The sequence below is a fragment of the Neofelis nebulosa genome, chromosome 9 (assembly GCF_028018385.1).
Source record: "Neofelis nebulosa isolate mNeoNeb1 chromosome 9, mNeoNeb1.pri, whole genome shotgun sequence".
Taxonomy (NCBI): Eukaryota; Metazoa; Chordata; class Mammalia; order Carnivora; family Felidae; genus Neofelis; species Neofelis nebulosa.
The window spans coordinates 30564984-30585795 of record NC_080790.1 but is presented as its reverse complement, the minus strand read 5'-3'; the positions used below and the strand labels follow the sequence as shown (position 1 = coordinate 30585795).

The following is a 20812-nucleotide window of genomic DNA, read 5'->3' as shown; positions in this document are numbered from 1 at the left end:
ATGTAAAATCTGTTCTTTGATCAGGAGTCTGTACAAAAAGACCCAGCAGACCTACCAACTAGTTTGCCAACCATGGATTAGAAAGAAAAAAGGCTAGAAAAAGAAGTCATAAAATATTTCATTGACTGTATATAAATTTCTCTGATAAAAGTCTCTCACCATCTTCCACCTGGGGCATCCAGCTGTTCTAGCTCTTAGCATAGAAATGTTGCCTATTCTAGGATTGCGGTGAAGACACGTTATCCATTGGCGCTATGGGAAATAGAGGGTCTCAAGGAGATGTAATCTGTGTATCTCTTGTTGTAGTGGCAGGTACGAGAGATACCAGATTCTCGGGGAGGGAAGGAGGAGTAACAAGAACGTGGTCACTAACTTTGAAGGAGCTTGAGGGACATGCACATTCATAGCTGAAAGGGAGAAAGGTTTAGAGCTGATCTTTGTGAAAAAACCTTTTCTGGCAGCTATTATTTGAATAGCACATGTCCCCTCATCTAATTTGATTAGAACCAAAATTTGGTTGGTTAAACAAAAAGTTGATTAAAGTTAGGAAGCATATAAAAATGATTCTTACAAACCTTAAAATTTTCATTATAACTTAAAACATACCTATGCACATTCATTTGCCGTTGTCACAGGACTGAGATTCTTATGGGTCTGCTGAGCAGACTTGCACTTTGTCTTTCTTGTGTCAGTCACATCTGTAATGCAGTTCCAATGCTAACCACCCAGATTTCGTGCAGACTTCACAGACTAAGGGTACAGTTCCCAAAAGGCTGCCCGCACTTGAGACACCAGCCACAAGTGCAGGGGTCTCCAGGTCACCTGTACTTCTGACCAACCGGCTACAAATCCAGAGGATTCCCACGAACCCACACTGAGGTCCAATAATTCACTAGAATGACTCTGAGAGCGCAGGAAAGCTTTGGACTTCTGATTACAGCTTAAGTATAAAAATCGGGACCAGCCAACTAAAGACACCTAGGGTGCAGTTTGGGAGGGTTCTGAATGTAGAGCTTCTGCGTTCTCTTGCTGAAGTCCAGGTATGCAATCCTACCAGCACATAGATGTGTCACCAGCCCCGAGCGTTACCTGGATTGTGGTGTCCAAAGGTTTTTTTTGAGTTTCATTAAGTATGATTGACTGAATCATTGGCTACATGACTGAACTCAGTCTCCTGCCCCCTCATGTCCTCCCCCGAGTTTGGACTGTTCAAAGCCCCAACCCGCTAATCACGTGGTTAGTCTTTCCAGTGATATTTCCTCATCCTAAGTCATCTTGTTAGCTTAACACAGGTGTGATCCAAAGGGCTCATGTATTACATGAATGAGATATTCCTGTGACTTGGGAAATTCCCAGGATTTAAGAGGCTCTCTCTAAGAAACCAGGGAAAAAGGCCAGTCCAATTCTTATTATACAACACCCATAATATCTATAATTTCCTATTTTTGTATCTTTAAAGTAGAGCCAGGGATACTTGTGAAATATTCTGAGAACAGAATCCGCACTCCCCCAATCTGGAGTTTGTAAAACTCCTTAGTTTTCATAGAAATCTTGTGTGTTTCATTGACTTATCAAATATATTTATATTTAATTTTTGTGTAATCTATAATAAGTACATTTGGCAAAATGGTTTGGGGAATAAATTCAGTTTTAAGACCTACTCATTGGGATACTGGCCACAAGCATTTTGTTAGGCTGTGGTAGACATCAGTCAATATATGCTGTTCAGAGGGAATGGAGAGTGTAGGTTATTCTGGTGAGTTAGTAAAAGAAAAGGTGTTAGGATAGCCTCTAATGTAGTACTTATGTGACCCTGATATGGCCCGAATTCCTTATCTTTTTAATAGATTTTTCTGCTTCCCAAATACATCATAAGGCTCTTAACTAGGTCTCTTCCACAAATTAGCTACCTTTTGCAGAGCCCTGTGTACAGTTAGGGTTCAGTAAATGTTGATGATAATCATAAAATCATAGGCATTTTTTAAATTAGGAGGAACCTAGGGATGTAGACCAATACTTTTTTTTACAGATGAGAAAACGTCCCAGGGGCGTCAACAATTTAAGATTACCTAATTAAAACAAATTAGGAAATCAGATTTATGGAATTACTGATTTTTATATGCTAAGCACTGGACTTGACACTTTGTAGATATCTTTATTTAATTTGCTTAAGAATCCAGTGAAATAGGTGTTACTATATTCCCTTTACCAATTGAGAGAATTGAGGCCTATGTGATTCTATTTGAGTTACTACCGTGAGACAGGCACTGGCTGGGAATGTAAGAGCCACGGAGATCGAGCCCCTGACTTCATGCAGACTGGCACAGACCCCAAACAAAAGGGAGACCGGGATCGAAGAGCTGTGGAGGGGACCGGGGATTGTCCTCCCAAGAATATTCCGACAGCAGCATCCACCACCAAGAGAGAGCGGGGCAGGGGAGAAGATTGGGGAGTGGGTCTCACTGACAGACTTTTTCACACATACGCTGTCACCAGCCTTTCAAAATCAGCCTAATTTCGATAATATGAACCTTGTGAGTTTTTCTCTCAAATCAAAGATAGTAAATTTCTTTGATGGTGAAATAAGTAAAATACCGTTCTTAATTTTTTATGTTAATTTACTGTTTATAGATGATTACTTAATAAATGCATGATTTCTTTTATTCAAGGCATTTCCCCCCCAAAGATCTTGCTGAATATATTATACTTGCATATTAAGAGTCATAGTATTAAAACTGGGCTTTTCTAGGACATGGGAAGTCTATATTCATAAAATATTTGTTATGAAAATTAGCTGCCTCATAAAAATAAAAATGTGTTTAAGTGTTAGAATGAAGAGTTAGAGATGCTGACCATGTTTCATAGGACAAATAATGCTGCTTACTCCTTCCCAAATAGGACATTAGTACTGTTTACCAGATCTTTGCCGATGAGGTGCTTGGTTCAGGCCAGTTTGGCATCGTCTATGGAGGTGAGTGACTGCAGCCTGCTGCAGATTATACATACTCCAGGAAATTGTGAAATTTGAAAACCTCTGCTAGCTGTTACGTCTTGTCACAGTTTTGTCCAGTGGCTTGTTTCTGCAGGGTTGACTTGCATTCTTTCAGCTAAGCCCTTTTCACTGTAACTGAGTATTCATTCTTCATTTCAACCGCAAACGTTACAAAGTAACAAAGAATCAGGAAATTAGTTCCACAGTAGTCTGTCTTACTTTATCTCTTCTTGTAGCATAAAGATGTTTGTGAGGGAAAAATCAATGGCTCAGAGCTTTGTTGGGCGGCGTGTGAGCTTGTTTATTGTGTGAGCTTGTTTATTGGAGGTTATGCCCTACTGGATGTCCAACACAAATGGCCCCGTTCATCTGCTGTTGGCATGAATGTTATATCACGTCTGAGGACCTGAGATCTCACTGTGACTTATGATATTGGCGGAGTCATTTAAGCTCACCGTGCCTTTGTATCTTCATCTGTTGAATGGAGTTAATAAACCTTTACCTGCATAGTTCACAGGGTTGTTAATTAAACCTAATTGTACATAAAAGTACTTTTATGAGCTATGATCTGAGGTATAAAAGGAAGGTAATGTTAAATCCTAGTCCTCACTTGCTGGCACTGTTTAAGTAGTCTCCTCCTCGGCCTTTCTGCCTCCAGGCTTGCTCTCAAGTGTGGTTAAATAACTTTGTGCTGACTCAGTGAACCTAGTAAAATTAATTCATTGATAGTGTTTCTATCTTGACAGTCTCTGAAGACTGAGAGTAGTTAACTAATAAGGTAGATTATTTTTCAGCACCCAAGTTCATTCAAATTTCCTGCTGTTTTGAGTAATGAAGCTGTCATTAGGGACAGCTACTATTAAGGGAAAACAATTTACTTCTTAAAATTAAAGGTGAGTGAAGGAGAACAAAATCAGCCAAAGAAAAGAAATATAAGAGTAAATACATATCTGTTTTGGTCTGTGGACAACTTCCTGATAAAGCTTTTATGTTGTAGATGAGCTGACAGTTTGCTGCTTCTTACTTTTCTATACTTTTTTTTTTTTTTTTTTTTTAAATAGGAAAACACAGAAAGACTGGAAGGGATGTGGCTATTAAAGTAATTGATAAGATGAGATTCCCCACAAAACAGGAAAGTCAACTCCGTAATGAAGTGGCTATTTTACAGGTAAAGAACAAAAAACCAAGTTGCTTTGTATTGGTTTTAATTTTGATTTATGAGTTTTTAAATACAGGTCTGTTTACTGTGCTGATAAGAATAAGGCTTGTTTTCTGTTTTGTTTTCATATTATGCCCTTTTGGCTTAGTGAGAGGTTGGTGGACATCTGCATTAAATCCTTAAGTCTTTTTTTTATTTTTTATTTTTTAAAGGAAAAATTAAGTTACAGTAACCTAGGAGTTACAAGAACTGCCGTTATGGTAGTAGTTTGTTTAGAACACATTTTCATAAGTAAAATCTTAACAACAAAACTCTTAATTCGTCTCTCCAGAAGCTCAAAACACTTGATAGTTCTGTATCACCACATTTGATTAGGAGATCAGTGCTATACCCGTTCAGTTCTCACAGATGATCTGCTTGATGATTATAGCAATTGCTATAAAAAAAAAAAAAAGTCTGCTTAAAAATTGTGGACTTTTTAACAGTAGCATTTGCTATTTTATTAATTCACAACTCCAAAGATTTAATTTTATAATGGTTTAGTCCACTAAGGTATATTCTTAAGGATATACTGACAATGACTTAACTGCCATAAAATAAATTACTGTCTTCTTATTTTCATGTAACATTTTTACCTCTTTCGGGGGTCATCTAGAAGACTAAAATGTAGCTTTATCTTTATTTTTATGAATATCCTAAATCATTTATAATATGCAAATATCTATTTACTGTGTAGCTTTTGCATAATATTTAAGAAATCATGGTGATATAATAGTTAATGCTGTCAGAGCCCCCATTTGCTTGTGGGTGAAGTTCAAGAAGATAGTCTACTGAACTTAGGCTTCCTTGAAGAAGCAGGTAAGAAATGTATAAACAAAGGATTAATTTTACATGTATTACATTATCAGTTACTAGCAGTAATGTTTGCCTCACTTCTTTTTCAGAGGCGTGATAGTCAAAAGATTATGATCAACAAGCTACCTGTGGTCCTTTCAAGTTGCTTCCTCCTATAAAACTACCTTCATACAGAATATTAATAGCATTCAGACTATATTAGGATATGGTTAGAAATCTTTTTCACATCTAATTTTGGAATCTTGCTCATTGTCCAACTAGTATGCAAAAAAAAGAAACCATTAAGGATATATATTTTTTTAAGGTTTTTTTTTTTTTTTTAATGTTTATTTACTTTTGAGAGAGTCAGAGACAGAGCGTGAGCAGGGGAGGGGCAGAGAGCGAGGGAGACCCAGAATCTGAAGCAGGCTCCAGGCTCTGAGCTGTCAGCACAGAGCCTGACGTGGGACTTGAACTCACGGACAGTGAGATCATGACCTGAGTTGGACACCCAACTGACTGAGCCACCCAGGTGCCCCAAGGATATATTCTTTTTTTTTTTTTTTTTTCCCCAAGGATATATTCTTAAGACTTGATTCATCCTTGTCGCTTTGATCACGAACACATCTTTGAATTAAACACTGAAGTTTTTTTTTCGCCGTGTTATGAACTGTGGCTCATAATAGCTAAATTTAGGGGTTTCCAGGTAATGCATAGTGCAAAAGCTGTATTCTGTCCTTCTGGGTTTTTTCATTGATATTGCCCTATGGGGAATACAGTTAAGTGATTATAGTATGTCTCCAAATATACTATTTTCATCTTAAATTTAATACCATATTCTTTGTTATAGATTCTGTTCAAATCATATGTCGTGAATGGCTTACTTTGTGCCAGAAACTAAACTTAATTAACATCACCCAGCAGGAAGAAGACAGGCTCAGAGTGTGAATCTAAGTCTGTCTCCACACCACATGCTCTTTCTTCTCTGCCACATTGGATCTCGTGTGTGTGTGTGTGTGTGTGTGTGTGTAAAATTGTGACTTCAGTTTCTTTGCAGTGTGTAAGTTCAGCGAATGTTGAGTGTGAGGACCAGCTTTAGGCTACTTATATTTGAATTACAGTTCTCTTAGAACAATGTGAATGTGGTAAATACATTTTTTTAAAGCAGACTTCTTTCAGATAGTAACTCATTTGCTGAAATTCATTCCACAAGATTGGGTTGTATGAGCATTTCAGCGAGACCCTTCCACACGGGTCACGAGGCGCTTATTGTACTTGGTCACTCGCTCCACCCTTTGGTTCCCGCCTCCCCTGGCAGCCCGGTCATCCTTACTTTCCAGTCACGGCCCCTGATTCTTCTTGTATGTAGTCCTCCTTAAACAAATCTAAAGGTCTGGGTGAACGCAGCCTGGTAGTTGATCCTGGTACTGTAAGTCCCCTGCAGCTCCACTGACAGCCGTAGTTTTTCTTCCCCATGTCCTCATCTTTTTTTCTTTTTTATGAATTTTTTTTAATGTTTGTATTTATTTTTGGGACAGAGACAGCATGAGCAGGGGAGGGGGCAGAGAGAGAGGGAGACACAGAATCGGAAGCAGGCTCCAGGCTCTGAGCTGTCAGCACGGAGCCCGACGTGGGGCTCAAACTCACAGACTGTGAGATCGTGACCTGAGCCGAAGTCGGACGCTTAACCGACTGAGCCACCCAGGCGCCCACTGTGTCCTCATCTTTATAAAGAGAGGATGGGGTGAAGACCAGGCATATTATTGAGACCATACTTTTGGCCTTTCCAATGGCAGAGAGAGACAATTATAGAATCATTGACTTAGGAGTGACCTTACAGTTTACCCAGGAACATCCAGCCTCTCTCTTCAGTGCCTGGTGATAAGCTCTGTATTTCTATCAATTTAATAGAAATGAGAACGTGACATTTTTGGACATCTGTACATATTCTATTCAGCTAAATCAAAGTCTCTTTAAAAAGGTTCCATCATAGACACCACACTCAACACATTGGGTCTCTTTTCCAGATGGTGGCCACACTGACTTTCTTTCTGTTCCTCAAACTTGCCAGATATGGTCCTGCCTCAAGGACTTTGCTTTAGCTATTCCCTGTGCCTAGAATGCTGGCACGCCCCATATCTGCATGGCATATTCCTTTATCTCCTTCAAGACTTTGCCCAGATGTTATTTCCTTGCATTCCGTTCAGCATTATCCACCCATCTACCCCCAGCGCCCCTTCCTCTTCTTTCCATAGCATTTACCACCTTCACACTGGGTCATTTACTAGTTTATTACCTAGTGTCTACCCAACCTTGCTAGGATTAGTAAGCTCAGTGAGATGAGACATATTTGTCAATTTTGTGTACTCATGAATCCAGACTACCAGCATAGTCCTGGCACATAGCAAATACTCATTTAATATTTATTGAATAAATGTGTTTATGTGGGGAATTAAGCCATAACACATTGTTAAAATTTTGAATGGAAGCGTGGAATGGTTTCACTTGTATAGTTCCTTAAGGTAATGTGTTACTTTGTAGATGGATACAAGTAGTTATGCAGAGAAAAGGTCCATACCTACGTAAACTGTTAACACGGCCACATCTGGGGAGCATGTTGTGGGGCAGGAAGGAAACGGAGGATTTTTACCTTTGTTTCATGGGGATAAGGTAATATAAAATGTCTTTTGCCCCTGCCTGAAGAGGGTAGGTATAGAGTAGTAATGGGGGAAAATGTGTGGCACTCTCACGGCTACTGTGTTAATGGGAAAATGTCATCAGAAACTTCAGAGAGAAATTTCTGGTTATACGCTGTGGTATAAATTCAGCATTTCCCCCACCTCTTCTTGGAAATTACCCAAAAGCTACAAGAAAAATGACAAACAGAAATGTATACTGTGTCTTTAATAAAAATAGAAGAGAGTTCAGACCTACAAAATAGGTAGGAGTTTTCCAGAAACACTGCGGGGGGAGCCAGGGGTGCGTGCAGGAAGAGGGGCCGCAGTCAGAGCAGGTTTTGCTGGCTCTTTCTGACCTCTCCAGTCGTGATATCCTCTCCAGGTCCCTCCTCAAATAGAAGGCCAAGGGGGTCATGATCTGGTAAGATTTAATTCAAGGGAAAACAGTAAGTGAACTGAAGAAGGGCACTTTGACAGTGGAAGAATGCAGATCACAGCAGATTAACAGTGGCAAGCTTTATAAAAGGAAACTAGAGCCAGGGAGGAACTGGCAAGCACTTAGTGGTCCCGGCAGATGAAGTAGCCAAAACTAACAACGTAGAAGGCCTAAACAGTAGAAGCTAATCTAACCACTTGATACTGACATCTGTGTCCCAAAAACAGAGAACAAAGAATACCTCATTAATTCAAAAAAGCCATAGGATAGTGTTCTTTGATCCTCATGCAATAAAACTAGAAATAAATTACAAAGTCCGAAAACAAAAAGCTCCCACCTCCTGAATTTTTTTTTCTTAAGTAGGCTCCACGGCCTGCGCAAAGCCCAGTGTGGGCCCGAACTCCCAACCCTGAGGTGATGACCTGAGCTGAGATCAAGAGTCAGCCGCTCAACCGACCGAGCCACCCAAGTGCCCTCTGAAACAAATTTTTTAATATCTTAATTCTTAAAGAGCAGTCAAGATGTCAGAGTATTTAGACAGTAATCATGAAAATACTGTATATCAGCTTTTAGACTATTGCTCAGAAAAAAAAACCAAAAAACTATAAGCTCAAGTATTTACACAAGAAAGAATGAAAATAAATGAATTATGAATCCAACTTGAGAAGTTAGAGAATGACGGGGGCCTGGCTGGCTCAAGTGGGAGAGTGTGCGACTGACTCTTGATCTCGGGGTTGTGAGTTGAAGCCCCACATTGGGTGTAGAGATTACTTTAAAAGAAAAAAAGTTAAAGAATGAACAATAAACTTAAGGAAAGCAAAAAATAAGAAATATGACCACAAATACTGAAAAAAATCTAAACGCATTTTGAGATTTTAAGATGCTGCCGTGGCCAACTTGATCAGATAAATTTGAAAACCTGGAGAAAATGATTCTCTATGAAAGTATAACTTCCCAAAACAGACTCCAGAGGAAATAGGACATCTAAACAAATAGAAGTTAAGAGACAGTAATGTTACAGCGTACTTCTGGTTTTGTATGTGTATACATACGGCTTTACAGGAGAGTGGGAGACAGACAACTACAGCATGGGGACAGCCAGCCACACTACCAACCCTTAAGTTGATCAGAGTTGTGATATTCTGAGTCTTCCCCTTGCTTACCGCTGTTATCACACGCATTTCACTTTTGTTTATTTATAAAGCTGTGACGCTTTATATTTTGCCACTTGGAATACCACCTCATTAAGCTGTTTTAAACTGATTAGTCAACAGTATTTATTTCGTGCTTGCTAGTCATTTTTTAAAACACCAACCATGATTCAGACATTGACCTAAAATGACTAAGACAGAGTCTCTGCTCCCAGGGAACTTCCTAGGCTACAGAGTAAGATACACATGACATAGTAGCATAGGGTAAGTATTGCTACATGGATAGACGGTGTTTACTGGAAACTACTGCAGTCGTCCCAAAGAGAGGTGACGTGAGCTGAAATTAAAGCAGTTACAGTGGGAATTGAGAGATGGCGGCAGGTTCAAAAAACATAGAGATGGCACTCAGCCTCACATAAGCCAAAAAGAAGTTTGCCCTCTTGGCATAATTAGGTACCCATAATAAGGAAAACAGCGTAAGAAAAATAGATTTCTATAAATAAAGAATAAAAGTTAAATCACTTGGGCCAATAGAGCATATTTAAAATTGAATAGGGCGAATGAAGCCATGTTATTGAAGATGTGAAAATACAAGCCGAGGAATAGATTTATGCCCAGAATAAAGCCATTGAATGTTTTTGAGCATGACTGACTTCTCAAATTTACTTTTGAGGAAAGTTTTTTGGGTTTTTGGCTTTTTTTTAAACCGGTAAGATAGATTGCTTTTTTTTATTAGCAGAAACCGTATCACATTCAACTTTCTAATTCACTAGCCCTGGTAACGTAGTGGTGCTCAAGAAACCTGAGGGGATGGAGGTAGAGATGCTGAGCCCGAAAAAGGGAAGACCAAATCGAGGCGTGATTGAAGATCCGGGCTTAGACAAAAAATTACCTTAAAAACAGAACCATTTCTTGAGCAGAGATACAGCCCCAAAGAGCCACAGCTCTGCGTAATTGACCATAAAGTTTGATAGGCAGTTGGTGCCTACTCGTGGACAACATAAACTTAAGAGTAGAGGCAGAAGACAAAAGATGAGAAGGTAAAGGAGTAGTAATGGACAAGGGCAATTATGTAATCAGTTAGGAGTACCTTCCTTCCCCTCAGGGCATCCACTCTCCACTACAGATCTTGGCAAATCAGAATCCGTGATGCTGTTTGTTCGCTTTTAGTGCCTGTTGCCCTGAGCTGGTTTTCTTCCCATACCATGTGTTGCATACAGTTAATCATAGCACATTGCTAGATATTTGCTTAGTAAAACCATTTCTCTACTTAAGTCGGTCATATAAACATCCTGCAACTCTTCAGAATTTGCACCATCCTGGGATTGTAAACCTGGAATGCATGTTTGAAACTCCGGAACGAGTTTTTGTAGTAATGGAAAAGCTGCATGGCGATATGTTGGAAATGATTCTGTCCAGCGAGAAAAGTCGACTTCCAGAACGAATTACTAAATTCATGGTGACACAGGTATTTTAACTCTTTTTTGAAACGAGAATACTTTAAAATGAGAGAATTAAATAGCAGTGCTTTTTACATAAAGGGATATGGTGGGAATTATTAACCGCGGAGAACAGAGTAACTAACACTTCGGTTAAATCTTGACGAACCATGGTGGACTTCTCCAATTATGCCATTCGAGAGGTCAGGTGGGGGTGAACTATGATTTTTTCCAGGCACTGAAAAAACTGTTTTCTTCAATAACAGATCCTTGTTGCCTTGAGGAATCTACATTTTAAAAATATTGTGCACTGTGATTTAAAGCCAGAAAATGTGCTGCTCGCATCAGCAGAGCCATTTCCTCAGGTGAGATACTCTCCGGAACCTTGAGCGTCTGACGTTACAAAGCACCCGTATAATGAAAGACGGTGGTGTCGGTTCGGATACATAAACATACTGACAGAAGTAATTAGCCTGTAACTGCCAGTGAGGATTAATCCTTGAATAATTTGAACTCAGAACTTACTCATATTGTTTATTTTCATGAAGACTGTTTAGACTTCAGCAGACCTTAAGGAGTATCTTTTTTGCATGTAGACTGTTTGCAGGTCACTTCTCCTCGTGGGCAGGGAATGAAGTTAGGAGAGGCCACCTTGGTTGGTGCCTGGTGCTCAGGACAAACTCCCCATAAAATGAGGCAGAGGGGTGACCCTACGTTGGGGGACATAGATTTTGAGGCAGGCAGCCAGCTCCTCTTCCTCTTTAGGGTACTTTATTTCAAACATTTTCACCAAAACCTATGTCAGAATTACATTTCCCATCACTCCCATCACTCCCATGCGTATCCCCTTTGTGTGTGTGTGTCCTGTGTGTGATGCACTGATTGTTTTACTTGGTGAAATTTCATTTCACTGAAGAGTGTTGACCTTGATCCAAAATCATTTAATAACCTACAAAATGGTTCATAAACCCAAAGTTTGAAATATTTTCCTGTGGAATATGTGTTGGCAGTGCCCATAACTATCAGCTAGACTCTCTCCTTCAAACTATTGTTTATGTAGATTTGAAACACGCACAATTAGTTGGCTACACTAAGGACAAGTAGCTGTTTCACTTGAGTCAAATACAACTCAGATCGCCTTTCAAAGAAAAAGACGTATTTTTAAAAATTACTCAACTCTTTTTTTTTTTTTTTTTAATTTTTCTTAACGTTTATTTATTTTTGAGACAGAGAGAGACAGAGCACGAACAGGGGAGGGTCAGAGAGAGAGGGAGACACAGAATCTGAAACAGGCTCCATGCTCTGAGCGGTCAGCACAGAGCCCGACGCGGGGCTCGAACTCACATACCGCGAGATCGTGACCTGAGCCGAAGTCGGACGCTTAACCGACTGAGCCACCCAGGCGCCCCAAAAAATTACTCAACTCTTTTAAGGAGGTAATCCTACTCTTTTACAATGCCTGTGTGCTTAAAAGTGATTCCCTATCATTGTGAGGCCAAAAAAGTTTCCCTGATAGTTGGCGTGATGTTTTAAATAAAGTGCTTCCACACGTCATTACCTCATTTGATCTTCAGAATAGTTTGGGCAAAGGACGCACACCCCTACAGTGAGACTAAAACTCCGTCTTTCTTACCTCTGTTAGGAACAAAAGGAAAATCACATCATTTACTTGACGTGCCTTTTTGCCTAAGTGCTAGCCATGGCCACACTTTATTCAGTTGCCAAACTGCCAAGGCAACTTTTCTTTATCAAGATGTTAGCTGAAATGCGGCATCAAACAACAGAAGAGTTCATATGTCTTCATGGTCGATAATCCTATTCTTCCAATACTCAAAGGGAATCACATTCAATAATGGCACGGAACAGTTACCATAAAAATGTGCGTGAGGGTCCATGTCCTAGAAAGCCAGCAGCATTTGAATACACCTTCATCATACACTCTCCAGGCACTGTTGGTACCGTTGGTTTGTAGAGGCCAAATCTCTTTTTTTCTCAATGTATCATAATGCTTTTTGTGAAGACAGTTTATGAGGCAGGCCATTTCCTCCGGAAAGTACTTGGCATTTGCTTGTTCGGCATGGATGCATCATTAATCACCAAAATCTGAACATCACTGGAAGATGGGCAGCAGAAGTGCTCTGAGCTCTGCCAAGCTCATCACACTTCCAGAACTTTCTTCCCAAAAGGACATTGTAGTAACCGTGACTACCTTCAGACAGAACTTTTTTCAAATCTAAACATCTCACTAGTAATAATTTATTCCACAGTCACAGGAAACACCTTTGCTCCTCTTTCAAACAGCCTCGTAGTTCTTTACTACACTCAAGTTATTTGCCAATTGACAGTATCCTTGGGAATATAGGTTCTAGGATTAAACAAAATAAAGGGTAAGTTTTAAAATATCAACTTATTTTTCATTCAGCAAACATTTACTGAGGGCCTTTATGTTTTCAGGCGCTGTGAAGTCACTGAGGATTTAAAAATGAAACCTGTAATTCCTTTTCACAGAAAATTATCTCCTTTAAAGTCAGATGCTGAAAGATCAGCACCCTCCATTTCATCAAAAAACTTTGTGACCAGGGGCGCCTGGGTGGCTCAGTCGGTTAAGCAGCCGACTTTGGCTCAGGTCATGATCTCACCGTTTGTGAGTTCGAGCCCCGCATCCGGCTGTGTGCTGACAGCTCAGAGCCTGGAGCCTGCTTGGCATTCTGTGTCTCCCCCTCTCTTTACCCTTCCCCTGCTCATGCTCTGTGTCTGTCTCCCAATAGTAAATAAATGTTAAAAACAGACGAACAAAACTTTGTGACCACTTACAGCACCCAGCTGGTATTTGACATTGTGGAAGCTAAAACTTCAAAGTGGTTTTTTGAAATAGGCACTAGGGAAGTTTTTCATACCATGTTGGCAGAAGATCACAGGATCATAAATGTATCTGCCTTTTGGGAAAAGCATATTTTACAATTTCCCTATCGACAATCATTTGACATTCGTGATCAGTACAGTTGGCAAGTGTGTTGAAATGATATGGTATCGGGGAGCTTGGGTGGCTCAGTTGGTTAAGGATCCAACTCTTGATTTTGGCTCAGGTTATGAGCTCACTGTTTGTGGGATCGAGCCCCACTTAGGGCTCTGCACTGACAGCGCAGAGCCTGCTTGGGATTCTCTCCCTCTCTCTGCCCTCCCCTGCTTGCTCGCTCTCTCTCAAAATAAAAAAAGATAACTTTTATTTATTTATTTTTTTAATTTTTTTTTTTTCAACATTTTTTTATTTATTTTTGGGACAGAGAGAGACAGAGCATGAACGGGGAGGGGCAGAGAGAGAGGGAGACACAGAATCGGAAACAGGCTCCAGGCTCCGAGCCATCAGCCCGGAGCCTGACGCGGGGCTCGAACTCACGGACCGCGAGATCGTGACCTGGCTGAAGTCGGACGCTTAACCGACTGCGCCACCCAGGCGCCCCAAAAGATAACTTTTAAAAATGAAATGATACAGTATCATTTAGGGCCAAGCATAATAGATTGACACATAGATAATACAAAACTAACATTTTTTTAATTTGCAGGTGAAGCTATGTGACTTTGGTTTTGCACGCATCATTGGTGAAAAGTCATTCAGGAGGTCTGTGGTGGGGACTCCAGCATACTTAGCCCCTGAAGTGCTCAGGAGCAAAGGTTACAACCGTTCTCTAGATATGTGGTCAGTGGGAGTTATCGTCTATGTGAGCCTCAGTGGCACATTTCCTTTTAATGAAGATGAAGATATAAATGACCAAATCCAAAATGCTGCGTTTATGTACCCACCAAATCCATGGAGAGAAATTTCTGGTGAAGGTAAAAAAAGAAAAAAAAAAAATTATAGCTCTGTGCCCTTCAGTCTAAAAATCTTTGTGATCCCAAGTCAGCCTATTTCTTCTGACTTCTCTTTTTAATTTCTCATACTCCTCTTCCAAATTCAACCAGTTACCAGTTCGTGAGCACTCTTCCTCCTGACGGTCTCGTCTCTAACTTCCTTAAAGTTCCCACGCCTAGCACTAACCCAGGACCCAATTTCCTCCCTTTGAAACTACTAAAATACATACCTAGGGTTCTACCCGTTAGACTCTTTGACGGTGCTTCCCAGTCACCACTGCTGCCAGATCGGTCTTCAGGAAACCCTCCTTCCATCTTAACTGTGCCCTTACATCTCGGCCTCCCTTTAACCACATTGCATCTGTAGGTCTCTCAGAGATAGCCCAAGTTCACCTTCTGCCCTCCCCTCCACTGCTCCCGATCTAAAACCTAGCTGCTGACTCTTCTCAGCTGCTTTCTGCATTTTGCTTAGACCTTTCCCTGCCTTCAGTCCCTCCTCACTATTGAAATCCTTCCAGTCCTTCAGGGACCCCTTAGCCTGTGGCTCATCTGTGAAGTCTTCCCGGAGCCCCTCCTCTGGACTGTGTAAGATCTACTTAGGCTACTAGGAGGAGATATTCTCCCTGAAGTATTTTTTCTTTTCATAATTACTTATTTTCAGAGACCTGTATTTCAGGTTCTTTATACCTACCTACAATGAATGATATAGACATTCTTCAGTTTTCAGCTCCCCTGTGGACCAATCCTAGGAGGCACGGTAACATTTGTTTTCCCTGCCTGGTGAAGGTTTTTGAGCTTGCGGGCCCTGGTTCTGTACCCATCAAGAATGCTTTGGTTGGGTGTCTTTAGTTTACGGACACTGACAGCAAAGGCACACACTGCTTTGACAGCCCCGTACTGAATAGAACCCTACTGGGGAATGCCCCCACCTGGATTTAGCCAGCCTTTGGAACACGGGCCTTTTTTGTTTTCCAAAAGTACCAGACCTAATCTTGGGGATTTGACAGTCCATTAAACTGGGAAGGTTTGAGGAACAACATGTAAAGGCAGTAGCAGGCTTTCTTTGTAATGAATACCTAATTGAAGAATATAGGAGGGTCTGGGTGTTCCAGAATCCTCTTAGAGTTCCTGGGGCAGTGTGGTCTGTAGACTTCAGAATAATCAATTGGTGAGCGTACTAAAGCAAAAACCTGTGGCTAGATCTCAGAGATTCCAGTTCCCCAGTTGGAATGACACCCAGGAATGCATTTTAATGAACACCCCAAATGACTCTGATGCACATGGTGGACAACCATTTAAGGAACAATGGATAAAAGTTTGAAGTACTGAACCCAGGGAAGTTCATACTTAAATACTGTGGTGTGCGGAAGAGAAACAGAACTGGTATAATGGGACTCTTCCCCTTGGTTCAGCCCTGGGTCCAGGCCTTAGTGTCGGTATTTCACGCGTATCGTTATACAGGTGGAAGCCAGTATGTAGCTACGTGGTGGTTTTGGTTTTGTGGTATTCCGTTTCTTCAAATAAGTGGGCAAAATAAGTATGCCAAGATCTCCCCACTCACACCAAAACACCATGAACATATTTGTATAAAACCTGTTAAGTATGCACTTTTGATGAGAAGTGATCGTGCAAGTCCCGCCACATCTGTAGAGGCAAGGCAGTGGCTTTGGCTCCCTTGCAGACCAAGCCGGGGACTAGAGAACGGTGTCACTGGAGGACAGCAACAACACGTCAGTCTGTAATCAGTTTTTTAATTCATTTGTAAATAATACTAACACTTACGTGCTAAGTAAGCACCGTCCTAAGCCCTTTATGTGTGTTATTTCATCTTCTCAATAACCTCATGTTACAGAAGAGGAAAGTGACCCTCTGGCACACACAGTAAGTCTACACCGTTAACCTGTACTCGACACCGCCTCTGTAACAAAACAGGCACACTTCATAAAATAGGTGCTCTAAGTTCAGTGAACGTTTACGGGCCACTAACGTGTCAGTGGGAAGGCCATGTTCTTGAGAAAAGTCGCCCACCCTGTATTTCTGTGGCTTGAATGCCTTCCAGGCAGAGTCACGGTATGTGTGGGTGCCCCATACACCCAGTTCACCGGTTGGATTTTCTCTCCTCTTAGCAATTGACTTGATAAACAACCTCCTTCAAGTGAAGATGAGAAAGCGCTACAGTGTGGACAAATCTCTCAGCCATCCCTGGCTGCAGGTAAAAAAACAAGTCTCTCTCTGGTGATCCCCATTGGAGCCATTCATTGTAATGTGTCTCACCTAATCAAACTACTCTAAGATCAACAGATTCTACACGTTTTAGAATATTGTAAGTGTTCTTCAGTGATTACTTTGTACTATGGCTGAATCTCTGGAAGGTTTGCTGTATACCATTCCCATGCAGAACTGATAAGCAGTTCAACTCCCATAAACTGAAAGCAGTGATTTAGCTAGCCTTTATATAGGGCCTTTTATGCTTCATTTCCCCTTTCTGTAAAATAAGCATGTTATTTTGTCAAATAGATTTTGCTTTTAAGATGCCCACTTAAAAGATTCATATTTGCATTAATGATATATGAAATGCCATTTAAAATGTTTGGCTCAGGGGTGCCTGGGGTGGCTCAGTCGGTTGAGCATCCGACTTCGGCTCAGGTCATGATCTTGCAGTCTGTGAGTTCAAGCCCCACGTGGGGTTCTGTGCTGACAGCTCAGAGCCTGGAGCCTGCTTCAGATTCTGTCTCCCTCTCTCTCTGCCCCTCCCCCACTCATGCTCTGTCTCTCTCTGTCAAAAATAAACATTAAAAAAAATAAAATAAAAATGTTTGGCTTAATTCCCCCAAAAGCTATTGCATAGATTTTTTAAAAGGAACCCCCGAGCTTCAGAGTAAAGAGAAGCTTTAGAACTACTCTAAAGGGGCCTGGGGTGGAGGTTGGCAGGTAGAATTAACTTCAAAACTAATGCACAGTTGCAGTGATTATTAAATTATCCTGATAGTAGATTCTAAGTACTTTCCCCTATTTTGAGGAGTAAGGTGGGGCATAAGGTCAGAATTTAGAACAGAATGTTTTAGTGATTATTATTAGCCATCTCAGAAGCCTCAGGCAGTTTTTAGTTTTAGTTTTAGAAACTAGTTACTTCCCTCATTAGAGACTCTAAATTTGAAAAAGTATCTTAACATTGCTAATTTAAAATATTACGAATGGCACTTACTGTATAGCAAGCACTCATAGTAGAGACTGTCAATTTTGCAGCTATGGGGTTAGGAAAAAAAAGTTCAACGTATTTTATTTCTTTTATAGTTTGTAATTCCATTTTTTTCTAGGACTATCAGACTTGGCTTGACCTTAGAGAATTTGAAACTCGCATTGGTGAACGTTACATTACGCACGAAAGTGACGATGCCCGCTGGGAAATACATGCATACACCCACAATCTTGTGTACCCAAAGCACTTCATTATGGCTCCCAATCCAGATGATATGGAAGAAGATCCTTAGTTGTCAATGAGCTAACGTCAGTAAGGAAGGATTTCACGTTATGGACTGATACTTTGCCGCACAACTGTTGTTCTTTGTAGGTTATCATCTGCAAGGATGCGAAGATACGGGGAAATGTGATAAGGAATCCGTGACACCAATACTGTAGTTCATCGTGAGAAGGTACAAGAGGGAAAACTGAGTAATAAGAACACATAACGGAACCAAGATGAAGCTTTTCATAAATTTTTATAGCATAAGCAATGACTGGTTTTTATATTTTTTTCCTAATCCTTCACTTTAATACTATAGTGGCATTTAATTTATCTTCCCTTTCCTGTTACATTATTTTTTAAAAAGGAGAAAAAGGCAGGCTTAGAGTCCAGCCATTGTATAGCTTGACCAAATCACACAAGAGTTTTAAAGTTGATTACTAAATAGGTTTGCATTTAAAGAGAGAACTGAGGAAGGGCTCCCAGCATGCGATTTCCTGTGAGAACTCTAAATATTTGACCACAGAGGCATTGAGGGGGTTTTCCTGCATGCCTAGAAGAGGAGCTCTAGACTCTTGTACCTTTTTCTTTTTCTTTAGGTCAGTCGACTCCAAAACAGTGATCCCTAACATTTTGGAGTTGAAATTCTTAATGTGCTCTCTACAAGATAGAAATTAAGTTGTCACCTTTTGTGAGTATATTGGAAGGCCCTCTAGGATAATTTTGGGGTCAAATGATACTACAAACCTGGGGGGAGAACCCACTGGTCTAAGTGCGGAGGTAGTAAGTATGTCTTTTCGGAGCCCAGCCCCCCTATTGTGTACTCGAACTCCCATGTCTGTGACCCACAGCTCTGTGACACCATGGTTGGTTTCTGACATTCAGTAGGTTTAGGTGGGAACTTTCATTACACAGTTAATCTTTACACGGAGTTGAGTAATTTGAGGAAGAAAATTACTAAAAGTAAGGCCAGTGCAGGATCAGTTAATGCTGCAGGAAACAGCAAAGAGCGTATCCAGTTTTTCTTCTCTTAGCTTATTGGAAGGTTTTACAGATATCCAGAATGTCTGTAAATCAATCATCTCAAGCAGTTTGGGAGAGTGGGTGGGGTAGAGCATGAAACACTTATTCTTTCATCTGCTCTGCTGATCACGTAGCCCTGCCCTTATAAATTGGGGGGGGGGGGGGGGTTGTTTTGTTTTTTTACATTTCAGCACTGGCAACCAGCTAACGAAATGTTTTTCTACTCAGATATAATGTTTAAGAGGTTAGGTTTTTCCATAGCTTTTAACAAGTTACTAATAGTACCCCCCCCCCCCCCGCGAAAAAGTTTAAGATCTAGCACCACCCACTTATTAAAAAACTAGCGGCTTTTTGTTTTTTCACTCCTCAGTAATCACTGTAAGTTTTTTTCCTACAAAAAGAGCAACAAAAGATTGGGAGTCAGAAAATCCAGTCTTTTACGTCTTGGCTCCAATCTGTCTAAGCCTCAAGTTCCTCATCAGTCTAAACGAAGATTGTAACCCTTGCCTCTATTTTCCTCACAGTGTTGTGATGATCAGATATATAAGAACATACCCATATTCAATAAACTAAAAACCATAAAAGCGTTAACTATCACTGCCCACTGAATTTGAGGTGGCAAAGGAAAAGAATGTCCCTGTATACAGTGTAAGAGAGGGTCTTAAGAGATCCCTGAAGCTACTCCCGTATCTAGGACTAAAATTACTGTGGAGATCGTAGCAAACGTGGTTCCCATGCTTTCAACTCTGCATGTCTTTCGTTCCCCTTCTGACAGCCACGAGGGGGAGTACGTTACGGACTCCATCTCACAGATGAGGAAACTGAGGCACGGGAAAATTAAGGACCTAGATGCTGGAGGTCACAGTTGGTATGTGGATTTGAACTCAGGCAGTGTGGCTCTAGTCCCTTTCCTCCCTCCTAACCATGTTGCTGCACTGCCTCCCATAAACCTCTCCAGGAAACATTCCAGTGTCTCCTGGTATTTTCTTCTCCTACAGGAGTTTAAAAAATTAATCCAAATTAATTTCACAAAACCTTTTAGAACTATAATTTCCCTGTGGGAAAGGATGGCTTCCCAAATGTGTCCAAACTAACTCTGTTTATATCAATGTGCTAAAATGGAGTAGTTCTAAGTCACTAGGCACCCTGTTGTGGTTTTACTACAGAAGGTGAAAATTAACTGGAATGGTTTGCTCTACTTATGTAATCAAACTACAAGCCATGAAATTAATTGCACTCTTTGTGTCTGTGTTGTTGAATGCCTAAGAAGTTTTCTTAAAAAATTTGTAAAGGCACTGTCAGATAATTTGGAGTAATTTACTCCAGATACTGTATAACCTGCATAACCTTTTTGTCTTGAAGTTGTTTTTGTATAAGAAATAATTGTTAGAAACATTTGGTAATGTACAAAGTAGTCTATAATGACACTGTTCAGTACATTTTTATATTTTTTGTTACATCCCACTTTTGTAAATATCCTCAAAGAAACCTGATAATAAAATGTATTTCCATATCACCATACTTTTCTATGTGAAAACCTGAGCTTATCTCTAGTAGAGGTATCCAAAGAAAATTTTATTAGACTGTGTTGTTTTCCCAGGCCTTGGTAAAAGAACTATTTTGGAAATAGTATTTGTAAATGGAACTAATGCTATATTTAAAACACTGATTTTTTTTTTTTTTAACTACCTAAAATAAAAAACTCATTATTTCAATTTATATGAAATCTGAGGTAATTATCTGGAGGTCTCATTTCTTGGAATGAAAGTTTAGAGTAATTACAACTAC

At 40.3% G+C, this 20812-nt stretch overlaps 1 protein-coding gene across 1 annotated transcript in view; it reads left to right on the top strand.

Annotated features, from left to right (window-relative positions):
• PRKD3 (protein kinase D3) overlaps positions 1-20545 on the top strand; it is an 81436-nt gene extending 60891 nt beyond the window's left edge. The window contains exons 12-18 of the mRNA XM_058683033.1: positions 2899-2971; positions 4054-4160; positions 10557-10718; positions 10956-11054; positions 14253-14520; positions 16665-16750; positions 17856-20545. Of these exons, the coding sequence (XP_058539016.1) occupies positions 2899-2971; positions 4054-4160; positions 10557-10718; positions 10956-11054; positions 14253-14520; positions 16665-16750; positions 17856-18029 (969 nt within the window). The 3' untranslated portion in view covers positions 18030-20545. The remainder of the gene's footprint in view (positions 1-2898; positions 2972-4053; positions 4161-10556; positions 10719-10955; positions 11055-14252; positions 14521-16664; positions 16751-17855) is intronic.
• Positions 20546-20812: the final 267 nt, after the last annotated feature.